The 27,986-nt window shown below is 33.4% G+C and overlaps 2 protein-coding genes across 2 annotated transcripts; one reads left to right on the top strand and one right to left on the bottom strand.

Moving 5' to 3' along the window:
- Positions 1-90: 90 nt before the first annotated feature.
- On the bottom strand, positions 91-4,729 carry LOC120204216 (aspartic proteinase A1-like). Its single transcript, XM_039204337.1, has 14 exons — positions 4,665-4,729; positions 3,314-3,691; positions 3,130-3,190; positions 2,562-2,656; positions 2,363-2,475; positions 2,102-2,270; positions 1,949-1,988; positions 1,766-1,830; positions 1,461-1,574; positions 1,257-1,321; positions 965-1,121; positions 760-879; positions 528-616; positions 91-422 (listed from the first exon to the last, which is right to left on the bottom strand). Exons 2-14 carry the CDS (start codon positions 3,683-3,685, stop codon positions 338-340), a joined length of 1,545 nt encoding a protein of 514 aa, XP_039060268.1. The 5' UTR covers positions 3,686-3,691; positions 4,665-4,729; the 3' UTR covers positions 91-337.
- Positions 4,713-27,931, top strand: LOC120204019 (probable WRKY transcription factor 31). Its single transcript, XM_039204125.1, has 4 exons — positions 4,713-4,846; positions 26,991-27,078; positions 27,186-27,299; positions 27,380-27,931. The coding sequence occupies exons 1-4, from the start codon at positions 4,713-4,715 to the stop codon at positions 27,929-27,931; spliced, it is 888 nt and encodes a 295-aa protein (XP_039060056.1).
- Positions 27,932-27,986: the final 55 nt, after the last annotated feature.

Genomic DNA, 27,986 nt, shown 5'->3' with positions numbered 1-27,986 from the left:
TTATATTATTTTCCTTATATAATAACATTTTAACATTTAATTTGTTGCTTTACATTAGAATGTAATTATCCAAGTACATATGACCATTGACTAAAACACATAGTACTAATATTTTTCACAACCGTCTAAAGGCAAATCCTACGTTCTGGTAAAAACAGACCAAGAACAGGAAACATTTACGACCAACAAAGCATGCTTTTTTTGCTTTTTTAATGTACTAGGCTGAGAGCACTAATTTCTTCAGCTTTCCACGAGTTTTATAAAGGTAAACACATACATACACGCTATAATTTATGGACATCGGAGAAAACATAGGTGTCCTCTACTGTACCACTTTCTATACTGCTTCCGCGAATCCAACTCTAAGTCCACCAAAATCGAAGACGGTGTGGTAGCGACCCATGAAAACATCTCCCAAAATCCTGCATCAAACACGAGAGTGGTGATTTACATCCAAAAAGGATATGGGACAGAGCTTGGGAAAAGTAGAATGCACATGTCGGAGAATGTATGGCAAGCTAAAATACCAGAGAGGTCCACGGGGAGGAGGAACATCCAAAGCCATAAAGCCACTGATGCATTGAGCTTCAGAACCTTCACCAACCTTGAGGATGTACTGGATTACATAAACCCCGAAAAACCAACGTCAGCACAATGTGTTTTCGGTCGGACATTTTGGAAACAGAGTTTCATGATACAACTACAAGAGCGCCATTTCTTGACTATGAAAACTAAAGAACAATTAAGGATAGAGAGTACCTCTTCTGGGGCAAGCTTAAAAACTTTGCCGCCAATAGTGAAGGAAACAGGAGGCATGGAAGAAATTTTATTGCAGTCGACAACGGATTCTCCCATTGGGTTTGGTATCCGATTGCAAAGCTGCAAAAGTATCAAATTTACGAATCAGTACTGGGAAGAATGTAACCAAAAACTGTAACTCAAGTATCTGTCTATCACATCTCACCTGGTTGGCATAGTTCAATATGCGGTCTTGAGTCTGATTATCCATCAGTTGGTTCTGCATCCACACAACTGCCATTTCACAAGCAGGGCACATAGCGTCGTGAAGGATTCCAGATGATTTGACATTGCTCTCATCTGCCACACTCTCAATTCCCATGCTATACAAATACATTTGATAACACCATTACTTGACTGCTTTAATAGTGTCATTCTATCTTTGAATAAAGTGGAGAAAATAGAAACACTGTAATTTAAAGTGAAAACAAATACAAATAGATTAAACAGAGCCTCACGTAACACCATGAGTACCATCAAAAGCGCACAATCCAATTTTGGAGCATAATTTCACAGGTTGTGCCTGTTGGAAGCAATAGGAAAAATCAATCACTAGGTTGAAACAGTAGTAGAGAGACGTCTCACAACTGATGTTACAACAAATGAATACAAACTACTTGCGACTTTATAGGTAAATGTAATAGAGTAAAACTAGCATTCACCCCAGCCACAAGTAAATCGATGATGGTTTGCCCATATTGTTGAACCACTGCCTTGCACTCTTGGCTAGCCACTCCAGTGGCTCCAATTGCTTGGTTTATCATGGTAATCACAGTCTGCATCAAGGCAAACAAATAATCAGAAATGAAATCAATAACCAGGTTAACAAGTAACACAAACCTACAGGACTTGGCCAAAAAAATGTGGCATAATTAAATACTTGGGATAATTTAAAATTTAACAACCACATCAACAAGATAAACATAAGACTGATCCCTCGACCCAACAAGGAAGCATTAGGACTTACTGTTGGACCTGCCAGCAAGGAAGTTCCAGAATCTGCAATTGCTGCACAACCGCCACCACAGTATCCTGAACATCATAAACTAAGTCAGGAACACAGATATATATTACAAAATCATGTTTTTGCTTCAAAGAAAGCAATTAAAGATACCATTTTAAAGTACACCAGGGAATACAAGGAACATACCAGTCGGTTTGTCACCAATAAGAACATCGCCCATGTCAAACTATATCAAAAAGGAATGATAATTACGCAAAATATAAAAGAATGAAGTGTATCTGTGTGTGTGTGTAGAAAGCATTTATGTGACACAAAATAATCTAAGTTTGAAAGGTCAACCTGCCAATAGCCTTTTCGTGTTACAGGGACATATGTGTGCTTGCCCTTGTAGTGGTTTGGATCAGCCCCACCAAACACAAGTTCACCACCCACTTCTCCCTTTGTATCGCGGTTAAGCCAAAACGAAAATACCTGGTCCTTGATAAGACCTTGTTTGACCATGTTGTACCTGTATGATAAGTGGTTCCTGAGAAGCTCATGAATATCCAAAAACATCTTAACAGAAACTGAAACAGAAATTAAAAAAAAATGAAAACGTACCACACCGGGACAGCATCCCCAACTGAAATCTCCTGAAACCCAAGTCCTAATATCCCATCAAATTTGGCTGCCAAAAATGTAACACCTGGTTCCCTAGTAGCTTCTATGAATTCCTGATAATGAAAATAGATCATCAGTTACCAAGTTCAAACTTCCAAACAACTAGATCAAAGACGATGAGAAGATTAGCTCCACTTACCTGATCTTTCACAACCAAGTTGCCAACTTGAACATTGTCATTACTAAAGAAACCAGAAATAGCTCCCGTACCATATTGAATAGAAGCAGATTTCCCTGCATCAAATATGATAATCCAACTTCTAGATTATTTTAGCATCCATGGGATAAGTACACACTGTAATGAAATATACGAGGTAAGCCTATAAGAAAGCTATTGCAGAAAGAATTCATAACTTATAATTTTGATATTATTAGGCCCCAGAAGCATGCATAAGGTTATATTTGGAGAAAACCATCTTTCTACTTAAGTTTTTATTATTAGTTCTACTTAAGTTTGAACTACCCCAACAGGAACCAAATAAAGAAACAACATCTTGCATTGACAGTCATGATCAATACCAATCACTAACCAATCCAATAGTTTCAGAGACGGTCATAATTATTTTTTGAAAAAAATCAAAATTTCACATGTTATCATTCAAATGAATAAAATGGAGAACTCAAAATTTGTTCTGATGTCATTAATATCAGGAAGAAACAAGTTTCAGAAACAATTACGAGAGAAGTAAACAGAGCATAAGACATACCATTCCGCTTATAAGTACTTGAGTCACCTGAACTGTACTTGGAATGTACGTAACATGCAACCTACACCAAAATATAACATGAATCATGTTCTCTAAACCACATTTGTTTTCACAATTAACGAGGCCAAAAGTTTTATTTCCTAAATCCTATGCATTCAAAGTAAACATAAATGTAGGGGCTCACCGAGAAATAGCACTTGGTTGACGGTACCCACAAATTTGAGCTTCCTGTGTCAAAGACCACAGTAAATTTTTGAGGTGGAGTTCCAATACCAATCTCACCATAGTACTGAGCATCCATGTAGTTCTTTAGTGCAACAATATCAGTTTCCTCAGAGCCTCTGAGATCATTAGGGAAGCGATTCTTTTTAGCAATAGATACTCTGAGAGCCTCTTGGTCCTTGGAGTCAAGCTTGCCAGCAAGCCGGTTGTTTGAATCCAATTTCATCTTTTTCAGCCCGATTCTAATCAGCCCACCATCGGATGCAAATACAGCAGAAAACAACAGGGATGAGATGAACAGCGACAGGACAACCCCTTTAACAGCGGTTCCCATATTGACCTATATCCTCCGTTCACCACTGCATTGTTAGAATAACATATAGAACAAAGAAAATATATATGTTGTATGCATGTACGAAGGAATGCTAATATCAGCACCATCTACCATAACTCTAAGATAGGCAAAGCAAAAAAATCGTATACGATCTTACAATTTCTAAAGACACGTTAATGCCTTCAGGTTTTGTCTGCTTTCATTAGTTTCCCAAAGGGATCTCCTTTTCAAACATATAAGCTAATTTAAAAATAAAATAAAATAAAATAGAGGTCAAGAACGACGATGTAAACCTTCACAAGTCATAGCTAAATCAAAAAGTCCTCATTTCCCCCTAAAAAAGCTTCATTAAAAAACTTTGGTCAAATCCTATAAAAGGAATTTGTACTAAGCGTTTTTTTAATGAATTTAGTCATCTACTATGACATGGTTATTTCTAGTAATCGATTTTCAAAAAAAAAAACATATTCATATGCATTTCAGCAGCATTGCTTCAGCTGGACGAACTTTTTGCATATTATAAAAATATATAACATTTGTTTTAAAAATGACAAGTTGTATACCTTATGTTTTATATAAAAAAATCTAGTCAAATCATTTAACCGAACTAACGGCGAAAAGTAGATTGAAAAACACAATTCAAAAAGTTGGCATGATCAAATTCTCCCATCCGCAGAAAACGCATTCTATACAAATTGAGCAAAATCTCGCCTTAGAGCATAAAAGAAAAATAAGTCACCGCAATTTCGCATGCAAGTCAATACTGTAACGAAGAAGAAGAATGAGTTCACTGCTAACAAGCTAGAAACAACTGATCCGAACAGTAGACGAAATTAAAAGAAAATATCAACGATAATCCAAAAACTGGTGATCGAAGCTTCAAATTACATAGAGAATCAGCACCATCATCATAATCCGATTAACAACGATTAATATCAACAAAACACAATAATTCAAAGTGAAAATTGAAAATGCTCACCGAGATTTCGAGACGGCTTGAGGCGAAAGTAACGAGAGGAAAGGAAAGATGGCGAGTGGAAATAGACGACGCAAAAGAGAATATATATATGGAGGGAAAGGCCGAATGAACCAAACAGAAAGGGGGTGGGACGTTTCAGTTTTCCAAAGTGGGGCCCAGATAATCGAAAACGATAAATTCAGGTATTTTCAGATGACGATGCCGTTTTTGTTTATTGAATCTGAACCGTTTGATTAATAAAGAGGTGGGATTGAAACGGTTAGATTTAAATATTGAGAGGGAGGCACACGTTTTCCTTGTTGCCGGACCCTTTTGCTTTTAACGAAAGCATAAGTTGATGATGACACATACTAAAAGTTACTAAAAATTTATGATGACGATAAAAAAAAGACTGAATAATATATTAGATTATATTTGAAATTTAATATTAATTAAAATTGAATTCATCGAGTAACGTTAGTGATATATAAAGATTTTAAGTACAAACAGTTATATTTTTGGGATATTTATGATGTGTGTTGTCAATATACTGAGAAAAATTTAAACAAATATTATCTTATAATTACTTAATAATATCAAAAAAATAATTAAAATTAAAATACTATTATTATCAGTATATTACATGTTTGGTTAATGTCGTTATGGGTGAATTAGATATTTATTTTGTACTCGACTCGTCGAGTACTGAGTATTTATGATCGGAAAATATAAATATCTATTTTTTGTTGATTCTTTCTTTATTAATTTGGAGTAATTATAGTATATATATAGGATAGACTTTCAACTAGTTAACGAACGTTTAAACAATTTTACAAACGTCGTGCTCAAACTCATATCTTTTAAAAATAACAACCATAGTTTAATAATTGAAGTCACTTAATTCATACTTTCAAATACTTAACGACATATAGTCGATAATGTAGTTTATTGCTCTCATGCCAAACCTACCCAAAACTAGGGGTGTTCACTGTTCAGTTAAAATTGAATTAAACGATCGAACCGAAATTTCGGTCGGTTAATTTTGGATTCAATCATTTAACGGTTAATGTTTTTTTTCAAATTTCAATTTCGGTTAATTCGATTCGAAATTGATTAATTAACTGAATTAACCAAATTATTAAATATTTAATATATTATATATATATTATTTAACTTTAGGGGTGTTTGAACTCGGTTTTTATTGAATTAGTCGACTAGATTAACTGAATAAACCAAAAAGTATTTAATATTTAATATATAATATATATTATTTATTTATTATTTATAAATTTCGATTAATTCGGTTAACCTCGGTTAACCTATCAATTAACCGAAGAGAAAATCGCCTCAGTGACCAAAAATGCCTTATAAATCGTAACACGATTCTGACTATCGCAACGAGTATCCGTAAAATCGCAACGCGTATCCGTAAATCGCAACGAAAATACGTAAAATCGCAACGCGTATCCGTAAATCGCAACGAGAATACGTAAATCGCAACGCGTATCCGTAAATCGCAACGCGATCTCCGGTATCGCAAATCAGTTTCCAGATTCGCAACGCGATTCTGACTATCGCAATGCGAATACGTAAATCGCAATGCGATTACGTAAATCGCAATGCGAATACGTAAATCGCAATGCGAATCTGTAAATCGCAACGAGATTCTGACTATCGTAATCCTGAATTTCAAATTCGCAACTCGATTTCTGAATTCGCAACATGTTTTAATTTCGCAACACAAATGTTTTGGGTATATAACTACGCAGCAGCAGCAACTCATAACCTAAATCCCTAAATCGTAACTCATTCCATCTCCATCTATCACTCTCTCCGGCGACATCAGTTCCTATATCCAACTACATCCTTCCCCATCCGGCAACAGGTTTTAGTTTCGCAGCTCGTTTGTTTAGTAAATTAATTTACAATAATGAAATCATCTAATGTTGATCATGTTTGGATAGATTTATGTTTTGGAGGGTCATGGGAGAATGTTCATGGTGTTTTATAATATATGCCTTTACCCATGAATCTTCAACTAAAACTATCATTAAAAAAGTTAACTTATGAAACTCTAATGTTACGTGTTGCAAATAAATTGAATTTAGAGCCCCTAAGTGGATTTAGGCTATCTTATCAGAGAAATGATAAAGTTTATTTGTTAACCGACAATGAAGATGTTGAACGATTCATTGCTTACATTAGTGTTTCAAGTGATGATGTTACATTGTATGTTGTTGAACCTAGAAGTAGTGAAGTTGGGTCAGTAGCGGGTAGTAATCAACTAAGGTTTTCAACCCCAGTTTATGGTGCTCAAAATTTAATGGTTCCACCACAATTTCATCACCAAGCAAATATTGTTTCACTACATTTCCAATACCAAACACAATCTCAAAACCCACAACCTTTCCCTAATCCAAATCCCAATAAACTTTCAGCACCAAATTCCGGTTTTCGTATTGACCAGTTAGACGATGATGAGCCAACAGAAAAAATTGTGAGTACTAGTCAGTATTCGAAATTTGATCTTGGTCAATACCCGGACTTTGATCTTGATCAATACTCAGATTTTGATGATTTTTCAGAAGAAGAAACAGACCCTACGTGTAATGATTTTGATATTGGTAAATACCCGAATTTTGATAATGAAACAGCCGTTACCGAGGAAGATGTTGTTGATGATAATGAGGAGGAAGTTACTACTGTAAATGAACATGTTGAACATCCATTCTGTAATTCATATAACACTGAAGAAGAAAAAGAAGAAGAAGAAATCCCCAAAGAAAAGTCCTCGAAGAAAATGCCACGGGAGTATAACTGGAATATGCCAGAATTACTTCAGATACCGGAAGAAGAGGTTGTAAAGATAGTAGTTGATTGTTACACAAAAATTATTCATATCAAGAAAGATGATTATTTTGATACAAAGGAAGACTTAAAGATAGCTTTGTATACGAAATGTGTGGAAGATGGCTATCAACTAAAAGTTAACAAATCAAGCAAAGATCGTTTCGAAACAAGGTGTATGATTGACAAAAACTGTATGTGGCGTATGATTGCAAAGAGGATAAAAGATTGTGAAATGTTTCAAGTTAGGACTTTTATTGATAAACATACATGTTCAAGAACCCAAGTTTTTCCTCACCATAGATAGGCAAACAAAAAGGTGTTGGGTGGTTTTCTGGCTGAGTTAATGTTTTTGAATGGTAGGGTATATAGGGGACATGAAATTATGACTGACATGAATGCTCGGTTCAAGATTAGTATCTCATATTCTCAAGCTTGGAGAGCCAAATTTTATGCCTTGGAATTGTTGAGGGGGTCGCCAGAAGCATCGTTTGCCCAACTGCCGGCTTATTATCACAATTTAAAGCTGAAAAATCATGGGTCGGTAACTCATATCAAAACAGATAGAGATGGACGCTTTGAGTTGTTGTTTCTCACCATTGGTGCTGCGGTTAGTAAATCAATATAATTTTGTTGACTCATTTTTATTAGTTACATGCATTTCACATTTAAATGATTATATTTCTTGTGTATATGATTTTATAGATTCGTTCGTTTATTAATTGCATACGCCCAGTTATTATAGTTGACGGAGCACATTTAAAAGGTCGATACCTTGGAGTAAACTTATTAGCAGTAGCCATGGATGCTAACAATGGGATATTGCCAAAAGCTTACGGGGTTAGCAAATCTGAAACCTATGATTCATGGACATGGTTTATGGGGCATCTTAGGGATTGTATAGGTCCTATTAGCAATCTGACAATCATATCCGATAGGGCAAACTCAATTGACAACGCTGTTAGAAGGTGTTTCCCAGATGCTTTTCATGGACTTTGTGGTGTTCATTTGTATAGAAATTTAAAATCAAGGTCTGTTGGTATAAAAAATCACAAATGGACATACTGGAAGGCTGTAAAAGCTTATCGGGAAGTGGATTTTAATAAGCATATAAACTGTTTAAGACGTGTTTTGCCTCAGTGTGCTCAAACACTAGAAGATGTCGGGTTTGAAAGATGGTCAAGAGTACATCAACTTGGAGCAAGATATGGTTTCATGACGTCTAATAGTGCAGAATCAATCAACGCTCTAAGTCTTCATTCCTGGAAATTACCCATTACTATATTAATGGAGTTTTTTCGAGCCTCTATTCAACAGTGGTACTACAAGAAAAGAAACCATGCAGGTGTTATTTCTTTAAATTCGTAACTTATCATATATTTTACTAAGTATTATTTATTTAAATTTACAGGAACATTGGAACATCGTGTTACACCATGGACAGAAAAAAAGATAACGAAACGTGTTGTGAAGTCAACGTGATGGAGAGTTGAACCATGTTAAAACACTTTGTTTGAAGTACTGGATAATAACTTAAATGGGCTTGTCGATCTAAATGCAAAGACGTGTAGTTGTATGAAATGGCAAACATCTGGTTATCCGTGTGGCCATGTTATAAAAGTTTCTCTTCATCTAAACCAAGATGATTCAAGTGCATACGCTATGGATTGCTACACTACAGAAATATATCGACAGACTTATGGCAAGATTGTCTACCCTATTCCACATCCTTCTGAGTGGGACATATCAGATGACTTACAAACAGTTTTGCCACCAGCCATGGACAGAAGGCTACCTGGCCGACCAAAAAGTCACAATCGTATACCGTCTAAGGGTGAAGAGAAGAAGAGACCGACATGTAGTCGGTGCAAGGAAAGTGGTCATACAAGGTTGACATGTGGATCACCAGTGCCATCACAATCATCTTTTCCTCTACCAAAATATGGATCCTCATCAAAATCTCAATCACAACCGACTTCACCTTTTGGGACTGTTAACTTAGGTGATTTTTAAATGCAAACATTGTATTATGTGTGTATATTATGTGTGAACTTTTAACATTTTCAGTTAGGCATGTATTAGTAACTTGAGTTTGAACATTGCTATGATAAGTTCAGTTGTTATCACTTATTAGACATTCATTTGACTATCGCAACGCGAATATGACTATCACAACACGGAAATGACTATCGCAATGCGGAATTGACTATCGCAACGCGAAAATGACTATCGCAACGAGAGAATCGCAATGCGAAATGAAAATCGCAACGAGTGAATCGCAATGCGAAAATGAAAATCGCAACGCGAAACTAATTTCATGTTGCGATTTTCATTTTCGCATTGCGATTCACTCGTTGAGATTTTCATTTCGCATTGCGATTTTCATTTCGCATTGCGATTCTCTCGTTGCGATAGTCATTTCCGCGTTGCGATAGTCTGTTTTGCATTCAACATAATGCAGATTGAAATCAACAAATCAACTATTACATTTCAATCAATTAAACAAGCACAAATATTATGTACACATCAATTAAACAAATCAACATTTACAAATCATCTTTTACAAATCAATTAAACAATCAAAAAATAATAATGAAATCAACTTTTGCACCCATACATCCATTTCACGCAGCTCACTTCAGGATTAACCTGCAGAAACCAAACATTGAATCAACAACACTTTCTACACATCTAAAACCTACAAACAGCAAATTATTGAATTCTAGCTACTTAACCAAACATTTTCAAACCAAAAAGAGTAAATATGTTTAACAACACTTGCATTTGACTTACAAATTGTTTATGGACACTTTCATAACGCGGATGCAGGTAGGCAGCATCTCGGATATATCGCTCTAGCCATAAAATGCCGAAACCACAAGCCTACTGCACCTCTATCTCTATCGGTGGGAAGTAGAAAATGTGTACTTCCTGTCGTCAAACGCTCCAAGCACATGCATACGAGAGGACCACAATCCCCTCTAGCTTCCTTCGTTTGTTGTGACGCGGTCTCGTCTCTGATAACTGTAACATTGAACTTCTTTGGCTTCTTGTTTCCAGACTTAGTCCAATAATCAATTGCATCCAAGAATTTAGCCAAATGAGAGCTCCATCCCTTAATCATATCTCTCAAATCAGACAATGATATGTAATTTATCATGCTGTCATATACTATTGTCTTTAGGGATGGGAGCTGAAGCTCGATGAGAAGCCAATGAGTACGGTCCAAAAAAGGGATAAACACCTGCATCGAAATGTAATAATTCAAATTGAGCATTTATTTATGAACACCTTTAAAATATTTAAAAAAATATACTAACCTTATCGACCTCCCACCATGCAGGATAAAGTTTAGCTTGTCCATTAGCCAACACATATGATTCCTGTCGTTGATTCTTCAAGTGAACTACGTGAAAAGACGTCGGCATAATTGTATATCGTGTTTTTTAAATAATTTTCTTCAATTTCCTTACAATTAGAAGACGTGTCACCCATGCATCAATATGCTGTTTTACAAAAAAAGACATATATTAGTGAATTACATAAATTTTTTTTAAAAAAATTAATCAAACTGAAATATAATAAATATAAGACTTACCCCCCATCGAAATAGTTGTTGTCTTCAACCCCTAATAATACACCCCACCAAGACCGTTCAATCAACAAATGCATATCATCGTTAAGTTTGTATATGTCAGCGTAACACCCTTGGCTCCGCTCATGTAAATAAAAATCAACTGCGGTTTTAGCCCAAAGGGTATTATCCAGAATTGTTTCCGGTAGTTATTTCCTCTCCACTTCATCTGCCGGAATGGTACTGACCGATAACTTATACGAAAGCCAACAGTCAGCCATCATGTCCGGCACGTGAGGGGGCTTCTCAATAATTCGATTTATTACGCCGTGTGAATCGGGCTCTAGAATGTTGGGAGGGACCTCTTCAACGATGACATTGGCCTCTTGAACGGTGGGAGGGGACTCTTGAGGGATGATAGGGGCCTCTTGAACGATAGGGGAGGCCTCTTGAACGATGACAGGTGAGTCGGGCTTTTTCTTACGGATTCTTCGCACTATTGGGGTGAACGGAGACGTAATGGCACGTGCACGCCGTCTGATGCGTGAACTCCGTCTTGCAAGAAAAACCCGACGTAGAGCATCCACCTTAGCGGGCCGCTAAAAATAAATTAATACATAAATCAGTAAATAAACAGACATGATATTAAACAGTGAGAACAAAGACAAATATATTTCAAACTTGCACGGTATTCACCCAAGTCATTATTATATCATTGTTCACAAAATGCATCAGATAACATTCCAGAAGTAAGCACTTATATAAACATTTAAAAGGACAACATATAGGTTTAGTGCATGTTCAATGACAACATAAAGAGCAGTAGTTTATTCTTGAAACTTAAATTTTCAACACTGTGAAGTTAGTATTTGTCTTTTGGTTGAAGTAATGCAATTCATTCAAGTTTCAATTTGCAGAAGAAGAATAGAATCTGAAACTTAAAATCGCAACGCGAAAATGACTATCGCAATGCGAAAATGACTATCGCAATGCAAAAATGACTATCGCAATGCAAAAATGACTATCGCAATGAGATAATCGCAATGCGAAATGAAAATCGCAATGCGATTATAGTTTCGCGTTGCGATTTTGTCGTTGCGATTTTCATTTTACGTTGCGATTCTCTCATTGCGATTTTTATTTCTCGTTGCGATAGTCATTTTTCACGTTGCGATTTTAAGTTTCGTGTTGCGAAAGTAAACTATTTCTTCTTCTGCAAATTGAAACTTGAATGGATTGCATTACTTCAACCAAAATACAAAACAAAGACAAATACTAACTTCAGAGTACTAAAGAATACACAGTTTAGCAGAATTGGCAGTAACCGAACAAATTTACTTTCAACCAAAAGACAAAACAAAGACAAATACTAACTTCACAGTGTTAAAGAATACACAGTTTAGCAAAATTGGCAGCAACCGAATAAATTTACTTCAACCAAAAGAAAAATCAAAAGACAAATACTAACTTCACAGTAAGAATAAACAGTTTAGCCGTATTGGCAGCAACCGAATAAATTTACTAAGCAATCTAAGTGAAATGGTTACTCTAAGTGAAATTATGAGTAAATTTATCATCAAGTTAAATATGGAAAATCTTAAACTTACCTCGTTGCGTAGAGTATGAACCTCATTCTGCAACGATACTACCATCTCACGTAGAGCGGCAACCTCACCACGTAAAGTAGACACCTCCACACACCATGCACCATCGTTATCGCGTAGAGTACCGATCTCCTCACGCATGGCATTGACCTCATCACGTAACTCCCTTGACTCATCCCGTGGAGGTGGAGGTGGAGGTGGAGAACAGGGAGATAGAAGTCGTGGCATCTTTGTCGGTCGCCTATCATGAGGTGATGGTGGAGAAGAGGCTCGATGATGTGACGAGATAGGTGATGGCTCTCGTTGTAGAGGTGTATAGTCGGGTCGATCAGGTGATGACTCTAGGTGAGGTGATGGCTCTCGAAGTGAAGGAAGTGGAGGCTGCTCATCATTCGTGCTATCAAAAAAACGCTGACTAGCTTGCCACCAATCAGTGGCAAGCTCAGCCTCCGTGGGTTTCAGTCTCTGTAATGGAGTGTTGGCCTCCTAAAAATATAAAAACTCAAACAAAGTTAAACGTCTACTATTAATAACTTATTTATATATGATAGTATTTGTGTTAACTTACATTATTTATTGTTGCATATGGTATTAAGTCTTCCCAATCCAACAGACGTTTCCTCTTCCAGGAAATAGCCCTAGGAATATCATTTGAAGTTTTTAATGCATATGTCCGCATGCTGGGGAAAGCCTCGATTATCCAAATCTACAAACAATATAATAACAAACATTAGTAATTGTTAAATAATTAATTATAATTTTGAAAACATTATATAAAAATTCTTACCTTAAAGGCCCAAACAAAGCCTGACAAAGTGTATTTCGACCCATCGCCACGCAAACTTTTGCGGTCATCAAAGGCAGACGACAACTTAGTCCAGGTAGCTTTCCATATATACGAACCCCACAGAAACAGATTCCATGCATTTAGGTCCTCTACCAATAATATTAGCTCCTGAGGAATAGGTTGTCTGGCCTCTCTGCCTAAAAAACTGGCATACAAAAGTACTAGAAGGTATACTCGGACAACATCGACGTCATTCATCCGAGTAAAACCATCTTTCGTATTAAACAATTTCCTCAGGTCGTCGACGTGTAAGTTCGGCTTCTCTATTGACTCATCAGGAAAAACCCGGGATAACCATGATGGGCGGGTGATATGACGAGTGTACCGGCCTACATCATCGTGTCCGAATCGTAGACCAGTGATTAAGCAGTACTCCTTCCGCCCAAAACAAGTATACGCCGGTGGAAAATGAAACCATATCTCTTCCTCACCACGTTGTATACTGTCGGGTAGATCGCTAGTCATGGTCTGAAGCCACAAATGGGTCAAATTAGCATCTCCACCCGGATATTGTACTCTCAGCCATGACCCGAAGCAGGTTTCCTCAAATAATTTTCTTTGTGCAGGTGAAAGCTTCGAAGCAATTGTAGTGGCTAGGCTAACTTTATTCCTTAATGTCAATGAAGCCGAAAAAAATTTCTACAAAAACAATAAACATATCAAGTTAGATATACCAAAAACTACACTGTGAATATATACCAAAAACAATAAACATAAAGAGTAGTAGTTTATTCTTGAAACTAAAATTTGCAACACTGTTTTGTCTTTTGGTTGAAATGAAAATCGCAACGAGAGAATGACTATCGCAACGCGGAAATGACTATCGCAACGAGAGAATCGCAACGCGAAATGAAAATCGCAACGAGAGAATCGCAATGCGAAATTAAAATCGCAACGAGAGAATCGCAACGCGAAAGGAAAATCACAATGCGATTTTCATTTCGCGTTGCGATTTTAATTTCGCGTTGCGATTTTCATTTCTCTCGTTGCGATAGTAATTTTCGTGTTGCGATTTTCATTTTCATGTTACGATTTTAAATTTAGAAACTATTCTTCTTCTGCAAATTGAAACTTTAATGGATTGCATTACTTCAACCAAAAGACAAAACAAAGACAAATACTAACTTCACAAGGTTAAAGACTAAACAGTTTAGCAGTATTGGCAGCAATCGAATGAATTTAATAAGAAATCTAAGTGAAATGGTTAATCTATTATTGAAATTACCAGTAAACTTATCATCAATTTCAATATGAAAAACCTAAAATAATGCAAAATTTTCAAAATAAAAATAATTAAAAAAATTAACCCTCGGAGGTTGATTTTCCATTTCTGAATGATTGTGAGGGATTTCTGACCGTGAATGGTTGTGAGGGATTTCGCCGGAGATGGGGACGGAAATCTTCGGAGATGGGGACGGATTTCGCCGTAGAGAGTGAGAGATGGAGATGTGACTGAGTTGTGATTTTAGGTTTTAGGTTATGAGTTACGATTACGGGATATACTGTGGACGGTTCAGTGTTCCGATAATTAATATTTGTGTTTGGATTTTGAAAATAAAATACGCGTAGCGATTCTAATGGCGCTTTAAAAATCGCGTTGCGATTTACGGATACGCGTTGCGATTTTACGTATTGTCGTTGCGATTTACGGATACGCATTACGATTTACGTATTCTCGTTGCGATTTACAGATACGCGTTGCGATTTACGTATTCTCGTTGCGATTTACGGATACGCGTTGCGATTTTACGTATTGTCATTGCGATTTACGGATACGCGTTGCGATTTTACGGATACTCGTTGTGATAGTCAGAATCGCGTTGCGATTTATATGTTCACGTTGCGATTTTCATATTCGCGTTGCGATTCTGGAAAATCGCAATGCGAATTTGTACTATCGCATTGCGATTCTTCATAATCGCGTTGCGATTCTGGGAACTGATTTGCGATTCTGGAGATCGCGTTGCGATTTTTATTTCGCATTGCGATTTTATTGGTCATTTTGACAAATCCAAAAAAAGTTGGTTAAAATCGTATATTATAAGGCATTTTTAGTCACTGAGGCGATTTTCTCTTAACCGAACTTAGTTCGGTTTAGGTAACGATTAATGGAGAAAAAAATCAGTTAATAAAATTTAAATAATTCGATTTGTGAAATTTACTTAATTCGATTCAGTCGGTTAACCGAATTAACCGATTGAACATCCCTACCCAAAACCCCATTCGGATTCTTCGGGCACTCGGTCACGCAACACTTTCCCCAATACACACAATGTTTGTTGTCTGATTGCACCTTTTGCCCCTTTGCCTCCTTTCTCACCGCAAGTTATTTATTTATTGCTTGTATCAATGACTCTACGAAGATGGGTTGCTGGAGCATGTGGGAAGAGTTACTTCAAAGGCTTAATTATAAAATTGGCCCTAAACTATTATCATATTTTCTCTAAGACGTCATTTTTTATTAACCTAATGAAAGAAGTCAATAATAAAGGAACGCGTGGAATGATATTATTGGATGTCTGTCAATCTTTTAGAAGTGAAATAATGAAATAATTATAATTTAAATAACACTTCTGACCCAATAAAAGGTTTAGGTACTTAAGTGGGAAAATTGTATGGTTTAGGGACCGATTTTAGTGTTCAACCCATTCAAAATAGAACAAAAAATAACGAAATTTGCTAGCAACTCATGGCCCAATGGAAACAAGACACGTAACGAAAGCATGTCTATGAAGCTAAGCGTGGGACCGTTAAAGGAAATTAGAAGATTGTTGCCATTGCCAACACGAAAAAGAAAGAAGGAATTGAATTCGATACTTTATGATTATATGTAATGATAGGTAAAGAAACGACATCGTAAAATAATAATAATATAAATTTATTATATATCAACCAATGGAAAATTTAAAAATTTAAGAATGAAGTCTAATTTTTTTTAAATGATGAGTATGTAAATTTTGTTTCTTAACACATTAAACTAAAGGGCAAAGTGTACAAATTGTCCCTTGAATGTATGGTGTTTCTTTATTGAACTCATAATTATCGAAAGTTACAAAACGATCACCGACTATATAATGTTGCTTTATTGAGTCTTCAACTATTAAAGTTACAAAATGATCACCGACTATATAATGTTGTTTTATTGAGTCTCCAACTATTAAAGTTACAAAATGGTAACCTGACTATTCATTATGTTCAAAATTTATCATTTTTCGTTAAAAATTGAAGACAATTTAAGTTGGATGTTAATCTATTGTATGAGATATGATAAAATTTAATCAAAGAATCTTAAACAACTATTTCAGACAGCATGTTAACATCCAATTCAGATTGTCGTTAAATTTTTAACGAAAAATGATAAATTTGGAACATAATGGATAGTTTGGTGATAATTTTGTAACTTTGAAAAGTTGAAAGACTCAACAAAGCAACATCCTATAGTTGGGACCATTTTGTAACTTGCGATAGTCCGAGACTTAACAAAACAACAATTTATAGTCAAGGGACCATTTGTATACGTTATCCTAAACTACATTTAATCATTTTTAATATTTACATAAGATTATGAACGTTAATAATTTATTTATAATATTGATTTGTTACGTATCGTGTTTATTTATTTATTATTAATATGTGATAAGTATAAGGTAATATATGTTCAAAAATAACTCTCAATTATCAAACATTGAATGTTCACACACCTGACATTCTTGGTACTCGAACTAGGACCTTAGGAAATAACAACGATTCTTTTATTACTGAAGCCACTCAATTCTTACTACGTATCGTATTTAAAGTTACCGAAATTAAGGTTTTACAACTGAAGAAGATGAATGAACAAAACACAAATCTGGGTTTCTATTGGAAAACTTTTGAATGGAATTAGGTTAATTAGATATTTATTTTGTACTCGACTCGTCGAGAACTGAGTATTTATGATCGGAAAATATAAATATCCAATTTTTGTTGATTATTTCTTTATTAATTTGGAGTAATTATAGTATAATATATATACGCAAGACTTTCAACTAGTTAACGAATGTTTAAACAATTTTACAAACGTCGTGTTTAAACTCATAACTTTTAAAAATAACAACCATCGTTTAATAATTGAAGTCACTTAATTTATACTTTTAAACACTTAACATCATGTAGTCGATAATTTAGTTTATTGCTCTCATGCCAAATCTACCCAAAACTAGGGGTGTTCATTATTTGGTTAAAATCGAATTAATCGATCGAACCAAAATTTCGATCCGTTAATTTTAAGTTTTGTCGGTTAACGGTTAATGATTTTTTTCAAATTTCGGTATTGGTTAATTCGATTCGAAATCGGTTAATTAACCGAAATTATTAAATATTCAATATTATATATATATTATTTAGCTTTAAGGGTGTTTTAACTCGGTTTTTACTTAATTAAATGACCAAATTAACCGAATAAACCAAAAAATATTTAATATTTAATATATAATATATATTATTCATAAATTTCGATTAACTCGATTAATTCGATTAACTGATCAATTAACTGAACTTAGTTTGATTTGGTTAAAATTATTTTAGAAAAAATTAGGTTCGATTAACAGTTAATGGAGAAAAATTTTGGTTAATAGATTTTGGATAATTTGGTTCATGAAATTTAAATAATTTAGTTCGATCTGTTAACTTAATTATGCGCTTTAACACCCCTACCCAAACCCCATTCAGATTCTTTGGGCACTCGGACAAGCAACACTTACCCCAATACACACAATGATTGTTGTCTGATTGTAGCTTTTGCCCCTTTTGGGAAATGATTACGTGTGTGAAAGTTTTAATATATAGTTAAAAAAATTGTTATCGATTTCGGTAAAAATTATTAAAAATATTATTATTTTTATTAGTTTTGTTATTATTAGACGTTTTATTAGTTTTGGTATTTTATTTTTTTCTATCAAGTTTATTATTATTGGATATTTTACTAGAAATATTAAAAAACATTAATATTTTAAGTAAAAATAATAATTTTTTAGGTAATTTTTTATCGATTTATTATTTAAATAATAACAAAATCAATAGTACATTTTTTTTAACTTTATATTAAAGGTATCGCACCGTACGTAGAACTTTCCTCCCCTTTGCCTCCTTTCTCGCCTCAAGTTATTTATTTATTGCTTGTATCAATGACTCTACGAAGATGGGTTGCTGGAGCATGTGGGAAGAGTTACTTCAAAGGCTTAATTATAAAATTGGCCCTAAACTATTATCATATTTTCTCTAAGACATCATTTTTTATTAACCTAATGAAAGAAGTCAATAATAAAGGAACGCGTGGAATGATATTATTGGATGTCTGTCAATCTTTTAGAAGTGAAATAATGAAATAATTATAATTTAAATAACACTTCTGACCCAATAAAAGGTTTAGGTACTTAAGTGGGAAAATTGTATGGTTTAGGGACCGATTTTAGTATTCAACCCATTCAAAATAGAACAAAAAATATCGAAATTTGCTAGCGATTCATGGCCCAATGGAAACAAGACACGTAACGAAAGCATGTCTATGAAGCTAAGCGTGGGACCGTTAAAGGAGATTAGAAGATTGTTGCCATTGCCAACACGAAAAAGAAAGAAGGAATTGAATTCGATACTTTATGATTATATGTAATGATAGGTAAAGAAACGACATCGTAAAATAATAATAATATAAATTTATTATATATCAACCAATGGAAAATTTAAAAATTTAAGAATGAAGTCTAATTTTTTTTAAATGATGAGTATGTAAATTTTGTTTCTTAACACATTAAACTAAAGGGCAAAGTGTACAAATTGTCCCTTGAATGTATGGTGTTTCTTTATTGAACTCATGATTATCGAAAGTTACAAAATGATCACCGACTATATAATGTTGCTTTATTGAGTCTTCAACTATTAAAGTTACAAAATGATCACCGACTATATAATGTTGTTTTATTGAGTCTCCAACTATTAAAGTTACAAAATGGTAACCTGACTATTCATTATGTTCAAAATTTATCATTTTCCATTAAAAATTGAAGACAATTTAAGTTGGATGTTAATCTATTGTATGAGATATGATAAAATTTAATCAAAGAATCTTAAACAACTATTTCAGACAGCATGTTAACATCCAATTCAGATTGTCGTTAAATTTTTAACGAAAAATGATAAATTTGGAACATAATGGATAGTTTGGTGATAATTTTGTAACTTTGAAAAGTTGAAAGACTCAACAAAGCAACATCCTATAGTTGGGGACCATTTTGTAACTTTCGATAGTCGGAGACTTAACAAAACAACAATTTATAGTCAAGGGATCATTTGTATACGTTCATCCTAAACTACATTTAATCATTTTTAATATTTACATAAGATTATGAACGTTAATAATTTATTTATAATATTGATTTGTTACGTATCGTGTTTATTTATTTATTATTAATATGTGATAAGTATAAGGTAATATATGTTTAAAAATAACTCTCAATTATCAAACATTGAATGTTCACACACCTGACATTCTTGGTACTCGAACTCGGACCTCAGGAAATAACAACAATTCTTTTATTACTGAAGCCACTCAATTCTGACTACGTATCGTATTTAAAGTTACCGAAATTAAGGTTTTACAACGGAAGAAGATGAATGAACAAAACACAAATCTGGGTTTCTATTGGAAAACTTTTGAATGGAATTAGGTTAATTAGATATTTATTTTGTACTCGACTCGTCGAGTACTGAGTATTTATGATCTGAAAATATAAATATCTAATTTTTGTTGATTATTTCTTTATTAATTTGGAGTAATTATAGTATAATATATATACGCAAGACTTTCAACTAGTTAACGAATGTTTAAACAATTTTACAAACGTCGTGTTTAAACTCATAACTTTTAAAAATAACAACCATCGTTTAATAATTGAAGTCACTTAATTCATACTTTTAAACACTTAACATCATGTAGTCAATAATTTAGTTTATTGCTCTCATGCCAAATCTACCCAAAACTAGGGGTGTTCACTATTTGGTTAAAATCGAATTAATCGATCGAACCAAAATTTCGATCCGTTAATTTTAAGTTTTGTCGGTTAACGGTTAATGATTTTTTTCAAATTTCGGTATTGGTTAATTCGATTCGAAATCGGTTAATTAACCGAAATTATTAAATATTCAATATTATATATATATTATTTAGCTTTAAGGGTGTTTTAACTCGGTTTTTACTTAATTAAATGACCAAATTAACCGAATAAACCAAAAAATATTTAATATTTAATATATAATATATATTATTCATAAATTTCGATTAACTCGATTAATTCGATTAACTGATCAATTAACTGAACTTAGTTTGATTTGGTTAAAATTATTTTAGAAAAAATTAGGTTCGATTAACAGTTAATGGAGAAAAATTTTGGTTAATAGATTTTGGATAATTTGGTTCATGAAATTTAAATAATTTAGTTCGATCTGTTAACTTAATTATGCGCTTTAACACCCCTACCCAAACCCCATTCAGATTCTTTGGGCACTCGGACAAGCAACACTTACCCCAATACACACAATGATTGTTGTCTGATTGTAGCTTTTGCCCCTTTTGGGAAATGATTACGTGTGTGAAAGTTTTAATATATAGTTAAAAAAAATTGTTATCGATTTCGGTAAAAATTATTAAAAATATTATTATTTTTATTAGTTTTGTTATTATTAGACGTTTTATTAGTTTTGGTATTTTATTTTTTTCTATCAAGTTTATTATTATTGGATATTTTACTAGAAATATTAAAAAACATTAATATTTTAAGTAAAAATAATAATTTTTTAGGTAATTTTTTATCGATTTATTATTTAAATAATAACAAAATCAATAGTACATTTTTTTTTAACTTTATATTAAAGGTATCGCACCGTACGTAGAACTTTCCTCCCCTTTGCCTCCTTTCTCGCCTCAAGTTATTTATTTATTGCTTGTATCAATGACTCTACGAAGATGGGTTGCTGGAGCATGTGGGAAGAGTTACTTCAAAGGCTTAATTATAAAATTGGCCCTAAACTATTATCATATTTTCTCTAAGACGTCATTTTTTATTAACCTAATGAAAGAAGTCAATAATAAAGGAACGCGTGGAATGATATTATTGGATGTCTGTCAATCTTTTAGAAGTGAAATAATGAAGTAATTATAATTTAAATAACACTTCTGACCCAATAAAAGGTTTAGGTACTTAAGTGGGAAAATTGTATGGTTTAGGGACCGATTTTAGTATTCAACCCATTCAAAATAGAACAAAAATAACGAAATTTGCTAGCAACTAATGGCCCAATGGAAACAAGACACGTAACGAAAGCATGTCTATGAAGCTAAGCGTGGGACCGTTAAAGGAGATTAGAAGATTGTTGCCATTGCCAACACGAAAAAGAAAGAAAGAATTGAATTCGATACTTTATGATTATATGTATTGATAAGTAAAGAAACGACATCGTAAAATAATAATATAAATTTATTATATATCAACCAATGGAAAATTAAAAAATTTAAGAATGAAGTCTAATTTTTTTTTAAAATGATGATATGTAAATTTTTTTTAACACATTAAAATAAAGGGCAAAGTGTACAAATTGTCCCTTGAATGTATGGTGTTTTTTTTATTGAATTCATGATTATCGAAAGTTACAAAATGATCACCGATCATATAATGTTGCTTTGTTGAGTCTCCGGCTATTAAAATTACAAAATGATAACGTGACTATTCATTATGTTCAAAATTTATCACTTTTTAAAAAAAAAAATGACGACAGTCTAAATTGGATGTTAATATATCAAAGAATCTTAAACGATTATCTGAGACAACATGTTAACATCCAATTCAGATTGTTGTTAAATTTTTAACGAAAAAAAGGATGAATTTGGAACATAATGGATAGTTGGGTGACAATTTTGTAACTTTTAATAGTCGAAAGACTCAACAAAGCAACATCCTATAGTTGTGGACCATTTTGTATCTTTTGATAGTATGAGACTTAACAAAAGAACAACCTATAGTCAAGAGATCATTTGTATACTTTACGCTAAACTAAATTTAATCATTTTTTCAAAATAATGAGATACACTTGATCCTGGGAAAGCTTAATACACCCGCCACTAATACCAACAAGAAAAAAGATATATCAAACATTAGAATTTTAGTTATAACAAAATTCGAAATATAACTAACAAGTTATTTTCCTTGCTCATTGAATTTTAAAATGGTTGTGCGTTGAAAAGTATTGAAATATAAATGATATCATTTGTTTTGTTGTCATTTCGGTTCTAAGGCTTTATTTTGATTAATTGACCCGCATCGCACATATAGTTTTATTGAGTGAGTCTCTTAATATGGATTTTCAGCATACACAAGGAACTCGAACTCGAGACCATACTTAAGCGATATCAAATTACTTATCACTTGAATCAACTCCGGTTGATTAAATTATATCATCTTTGACCTTCAAAGCCAATGTTTTTCATAATGGACTGTGATGTTCTACAAAGAATATTAGCCTTTGGGCCTTTTTGTATCTATTGGGCTTTTGGGGGCTTTCCGTTTGTTGTTAAGTATCAAATCCCTCTCGATATGCTGCCTAATGTCTTTTGACTCTTTCTTTATTAATCAGTAAAATACAACGTAGTATTTGTTTAAAGATAACTCTCAAACTTTTAATATTAAACACTCATACCTATAATATTTATAATGCTTGAACCCGAGTCCTCAAAAATATTAATAATACCTTTATCACGGAAGTCATTTAATTCGTATAATTTTTTACTTTAAATTAAATGATCATAATGATCAACTATTATAAATCACAATTTAAATAATAACTAAAATATATTCAGACTACATTCACATACGGAAGGTGTAAATCAGAATAAAATTTCCCATTCTAAGCATAACTAAACCTAAGATATCACAATTCTGGTTTCAACCTTAAATCAATGTCTTTTAAACTTTTAAATATTTAAATTGATATATTTCCATATCTATAATCAATATATGTTAAAGTATTGAGTTAATTGCATTATATGTCCTCAAACTATGACCCTTATTTTAAATTAGTCCTTAAGCTTTTAAACATTCTAATTTCATCCACAAATTATAACTCTCATTCTAAATCAGTTGTTAAACTTTTGAACATTCATCCCCAAACTATGAATCTCAATCTAAATTGGTCCCTAAACTTTTAGATCTTCCAATTTCATCCCCAAATCCATCCAAATATGTAATCCATTTCAACCATAGTTTAACCTAAATTTTTCTTTCTTTCAAATATATAATAATAGAACTTGGCCTAATAATTTTATTAACAAGAGATGTAATTAGTATATACATATAATTTAGGATAAAATTGAAATATTCAAAAAGTTTGGGGATCAATTTAGAATGAAATCATAGTTTGTTGATGAAAATGAAATGTTCAAAATTTTGAGGACTAATTTAGAATGATAGTCATAGTTTTAGGCTGAAATTTAAATATCTAAAAATTTAGGGACTAATTTGAAATAAGGATCATAAATTAGGGATGTATGTTGCAATTAACTCTAAAGTATTAGTGTTGTGAACACTCATGTGCACAAAATCCATTAAACATAACAAAGCAAGAGCTTTCAAGAATTGTTTGTCCAGCTCAGTTGGTAGAACGCAAGGCTATTAATCTTGTGGTCGTGGGATCGAGTCCTACGGTGGACAATTCATAATTATCGGAGGTCTTCCACGGAAGTTGCTCTCAACCTAGCGTTAGGGGCAGCCTACTATCATACGTCTCCCTTACCCCATTACATATGGGAATAGAGTCAGCTAATTTTTTTTAAAGCAAGAGCTTTCAACATAATGTGTTTAGTCTTAAGGAAGAAGAAAATGGCAGACAAATCCCATAAAATAAGTAATCTTTATAGGAGGCAAGTAATATGGCATTGAACTTCAACTTCACTTTGCCAAATCTTTCTATAGAAAAAGGTCTACGGTTCGTTGACGCTCCACCACCACACCATGCACCCACTATCCCATGCTTTTCAACTCTGCGTGTAATAAACAATACGACCAATAAGAGAAAAGCAAAAGAATAAATTACTTAATAAAATTACCTTATAATTAACCTCGATAATACCTAATCTATTCAAATTAACCTACTAATGAACAAAGTATCAGGCAATCAAATGAGTTGGGTGGCAATTGACCTAAGACACACATGCATATAGAACCAAGTAGGGGTGTATAAACGAGCCGAGTCGAGCTCGAGTATTACTGAGCTCGACTCGACTCAAAAACTCGCGAGCTTAAAATTTTCAAGCTCGACTCGAACTTGAAATCTTGAACTGAAGCTCGTGAGCAGCTCGAAATGAAAAAAAAAATCTTAAACTTAACTCGATTGAAGCCTCAAACTCAAACTTAAACCTGAACCTTAAATATATGAAAATCTTATTGTATTTTATTTTTTAAAAATCAATACATAAATTTTAATATTATTAATAATTTTTTTAAAAAAAATAAGATCTTAATATATTATATTTTCGAGCTGCTCACGAGCTTTTCGAGTCGAATATCAAGTAGCTCATTTCGGCTCATTAAGAACTCGAGCTCGAGTCGAGTCCATTTGAACCGAGTATTTATCGAGCCTTGATCGAGTCAATCTCGAGTACCTCACAATATGTCTCGTCTCATTTACAACCCTAGAACCAAGGAAATTACATATCCAATCCAAATAATTATGTATGTGGTAGGAAATTTTCATCATATGATTACAATTCCTTACAAATACATTTTTTTCTATAAATTTTTTGATTTATCTATACTATCATTAATATTTGTCTTCAAAATATTTTCTTTAAAATGATACTATAATTATAGATTTTAAAAAAAAATTGATTTATTAAATAATATTATAAATCTTATTTACACGGTAAAAAGAATGTGAAAAATATATAGATTAGAGAGATGTTTAAATATGAATTAATCAATTTTAATCATTATAAATAATTACATATAAATTTAAACAGAAAGTCGAACAAATATATATAATTTAACTCGATTTGGAAGAAAATATATAGCAAGTTCAACAACTATTATATATTTTATCATATTATTTTGATATGAAAAAATAGTTTATATTTATATAAGACTATGAACGTTAATAATTTATTTATAAATATAATATTGTTTTGTTATGTATTGTGTTTATTTATTTGTTTATTTTTATTTATAAATATAAGATTATGCCTCTAGTGCCACCACCTCAAGAGGAGATCTTGATGGAAACGTTGCATGATGACATACTTTGAGGCATTGGGAACTTAGATATGCTCGTATGACTATGATGGATCATCGCTTGGACTCGCTTGAGACTAACATTCGTTCGATTCGTGATGGTATTCGTTCGATTCGTCATCACTTGATGCCTTCCTCTCCTTCGCCACCGCATCCAGAAGAATAAGCATATTTATGGTGCTTTTAGGACATTTGCATTATGACTTATTTTTCATGCACTATATGGATTTTATTTTACCACTTTGTGTCGCATTGGTACTATTTTATTTTGATACTTTATGTCTGAAATACTCTGATTGATGAATTTATGCTTATTTGATCTTACGAACTTCATTATATTATGACAAGCATAATTTGATCTTATAAATTTATGTTGAATATTCGAGTTCTCTATTACACTAATATATTTTCTCTTTTGAAGTTTAATTTAATTTTGTTATAACAAAAAGGGGAGAGAAATATGTATTAATGTAAAATTTTTCACAACATTTTTCGTTGTATAAAAAAGTGTGAGATTATTGAACCAACATTTGATTTTAATATAACATAACTTTTTTAATGTTTTAAGTTGTTAAAATTTACATTTTATATTTTTATAAATAATTTGTCATAAACTATTTTTAAAGTATTTTTAAGTGTGAAAAATAATCATAAGTGTTATTGAGTGATTTTATATTTTACAAATATTTTTTTAAAGCTCAAAACACTTGAAATGAGCCAAAAACCCTTTCCAGTCTTGAGACCAATAATCTAGTCTCGATACCAGTATTCTAGTGTGTAATTTGGTATCGATACCATGTGATACCTTGGTGTTGGTATCGATACTATTGGATGGGTATCAATACTCACTTAAATAGTATCGATACCGATGGTTCAACGGCTATATTTTTATCATTGGAAAGGTCGGTCTCGATACCCATTACTTGGTATCGATACCAAATGTGCAGATAATCATTAAATACTCAAAATTAATGAATTCAACGGCTCTATTCAATTCTCAACGGCTAGATTAATGTTAGAAGACATAAAAGGGATCATGATTCAAATAGAGAACAACAATAAAGTCAATTGGAAGATCAATCCAACATCAAAATAGTTTTAGAATTAAAATTGTCAAATTCTTTATAACACACTTGTGAGCTTCTTTGTTTAATATTGCTCAAGGGTGATCAGTCCGGTTGATCAATCCGGTACTGAGGCTACCATGAGAAAAGATCTTGTTTATGTTCGAGCTCGATCAGAATCTCCCATGGTATATATACACACCCCTATATATACATATATAAATGTTAGTGTTTTAATGCAGTAGTTGAAAGGATTCTGTCTGAAGTTATTGTTGGAAAACTCATTGATATACAGATAAGTGATGGATGCCAATGGAGAAAATACGGACAAAAGATGGCGAAAGGAAACCCCTGTCTTCGAGCTTATTATCGGTGTACGATGGCAGTTTGTTGTCCGGTCCGAAAACAAGTATGTTTCAATCTGCATTCAGCTTGGGTCTAGAATTTGAAGCCATGGACTGATAAGTTTGATTTTGGTGTAATTCCCAGGTTCAACGATGCGCGGAAGATCGAACAATCTTGATAACAACTTACGAAGGGAACCATAACCACCTACTTCCTCCAGCTGCGGTGGCGACGGCATCGAAAATGAAGGCGGCGGCCACCATGTTACTCTCGGGTTCAATGCCTAGTGCCGATGGTATCATGAACCCAAATTTGCTCGCAAGAGCTATGCTTCCATGTTCTTCAATGGCGACGGTTTCGGCTTCGGCTCCATTCCCGACCGTAACACTGGACCTTACTCACTCACCGAACGATCTACAAGGCCAAAAACCGAATACACAATCGCCTCAAGTACTTTCTGGTCAAGCATTTTATAATCAATCAAAGTTCTCAGGCCTACAGCTGTCTCAGGACATGGTGTCTTCTACTCAATTGCAGCAGCCTCAGTTAGCCGACACGGTGAGTACTGCCACGGTGGCTATGGCGAATGACCCGAACTTAACTGCCGCCCTTGCGGCCGCTCTTACCTCCATCATCGGTGCTGCTCACCCAAATAGTAGCGGCAACACTCCCAATGGCACAAACAGCAGACACTAATAGATTAGCACTGTGTTTTTCAACCATTGTTTTTTTTTTTCATTTTTAAATTTTT

This window comes from Hibiscus syriacus, unplaced genomic scaffold, assembly GCF_006381635.1.
Source record: "Hibiscus syriacus cultivar Baekdansim isolate YM2019G1 unplaced genomic scaffold, ASM638163v2 tig00010533_pilon, whole genome shotgun sequence".
NCBI classification, from domain to species: domain Eukaryota; kingdom Viridiplantae; phylum Streptophyta; class Magnoliopsida; order Malvales; family Malvaceae; genus Hibiscus; species Hibiscus syriacus.
The sequence above is the reverse complement of the archived record's forward strand: the minus strand, read 5'-3'. Positions and strand labels throughout refer to the sequence as shown.

Excerpts from the sequence above, each read along its gene's own strand:
- LOC120204216 (XM_039204337.1), bottom strand. The coding sequence starts at position 3,685 with ATGGGAACCGCTGTTAAAGGGGTTGTCCTGTCGCTGTTCATCTCATCC. Across the intron at positions 2,476-2,561 it reads ACTTGGTTGTGAAAGATCAG|GAATTCATAGAAGCTACTAG; the intron begins GTAAGTGGAGCT and ends TTTCATTATCAG. Across the intron at positions 2,271-2,362 it reads GGGGATGCTGTCCCGGTGTG|GTACAACATGGTCAAACAAG; the intron begins GTACGTTTTCAT and ends CTTATCATACAG.
- LOC120204019 (XM_039204125.1), top strand. The coding sequence starts at position 4,713 with ATGGCGAGTGGAAATAGACGACGCAAAAGAGAATATATATATGGAGGG. Across the intron at positions 4,847-26,990 it reads ATCGAAAACGATAAATTCAG|GGTGATCAGTCCGGTTGATC; the intron begins GTATTTTCAGAT and ends ATATTGCTCAAG. Across the intron at positions 27,079-27,185 it reads CTCGATCAGAATCTCCCATG|ATAAGTGATGGATGCCAATG; the intron begins GTATATATACAC and ends ATTGATATACAG.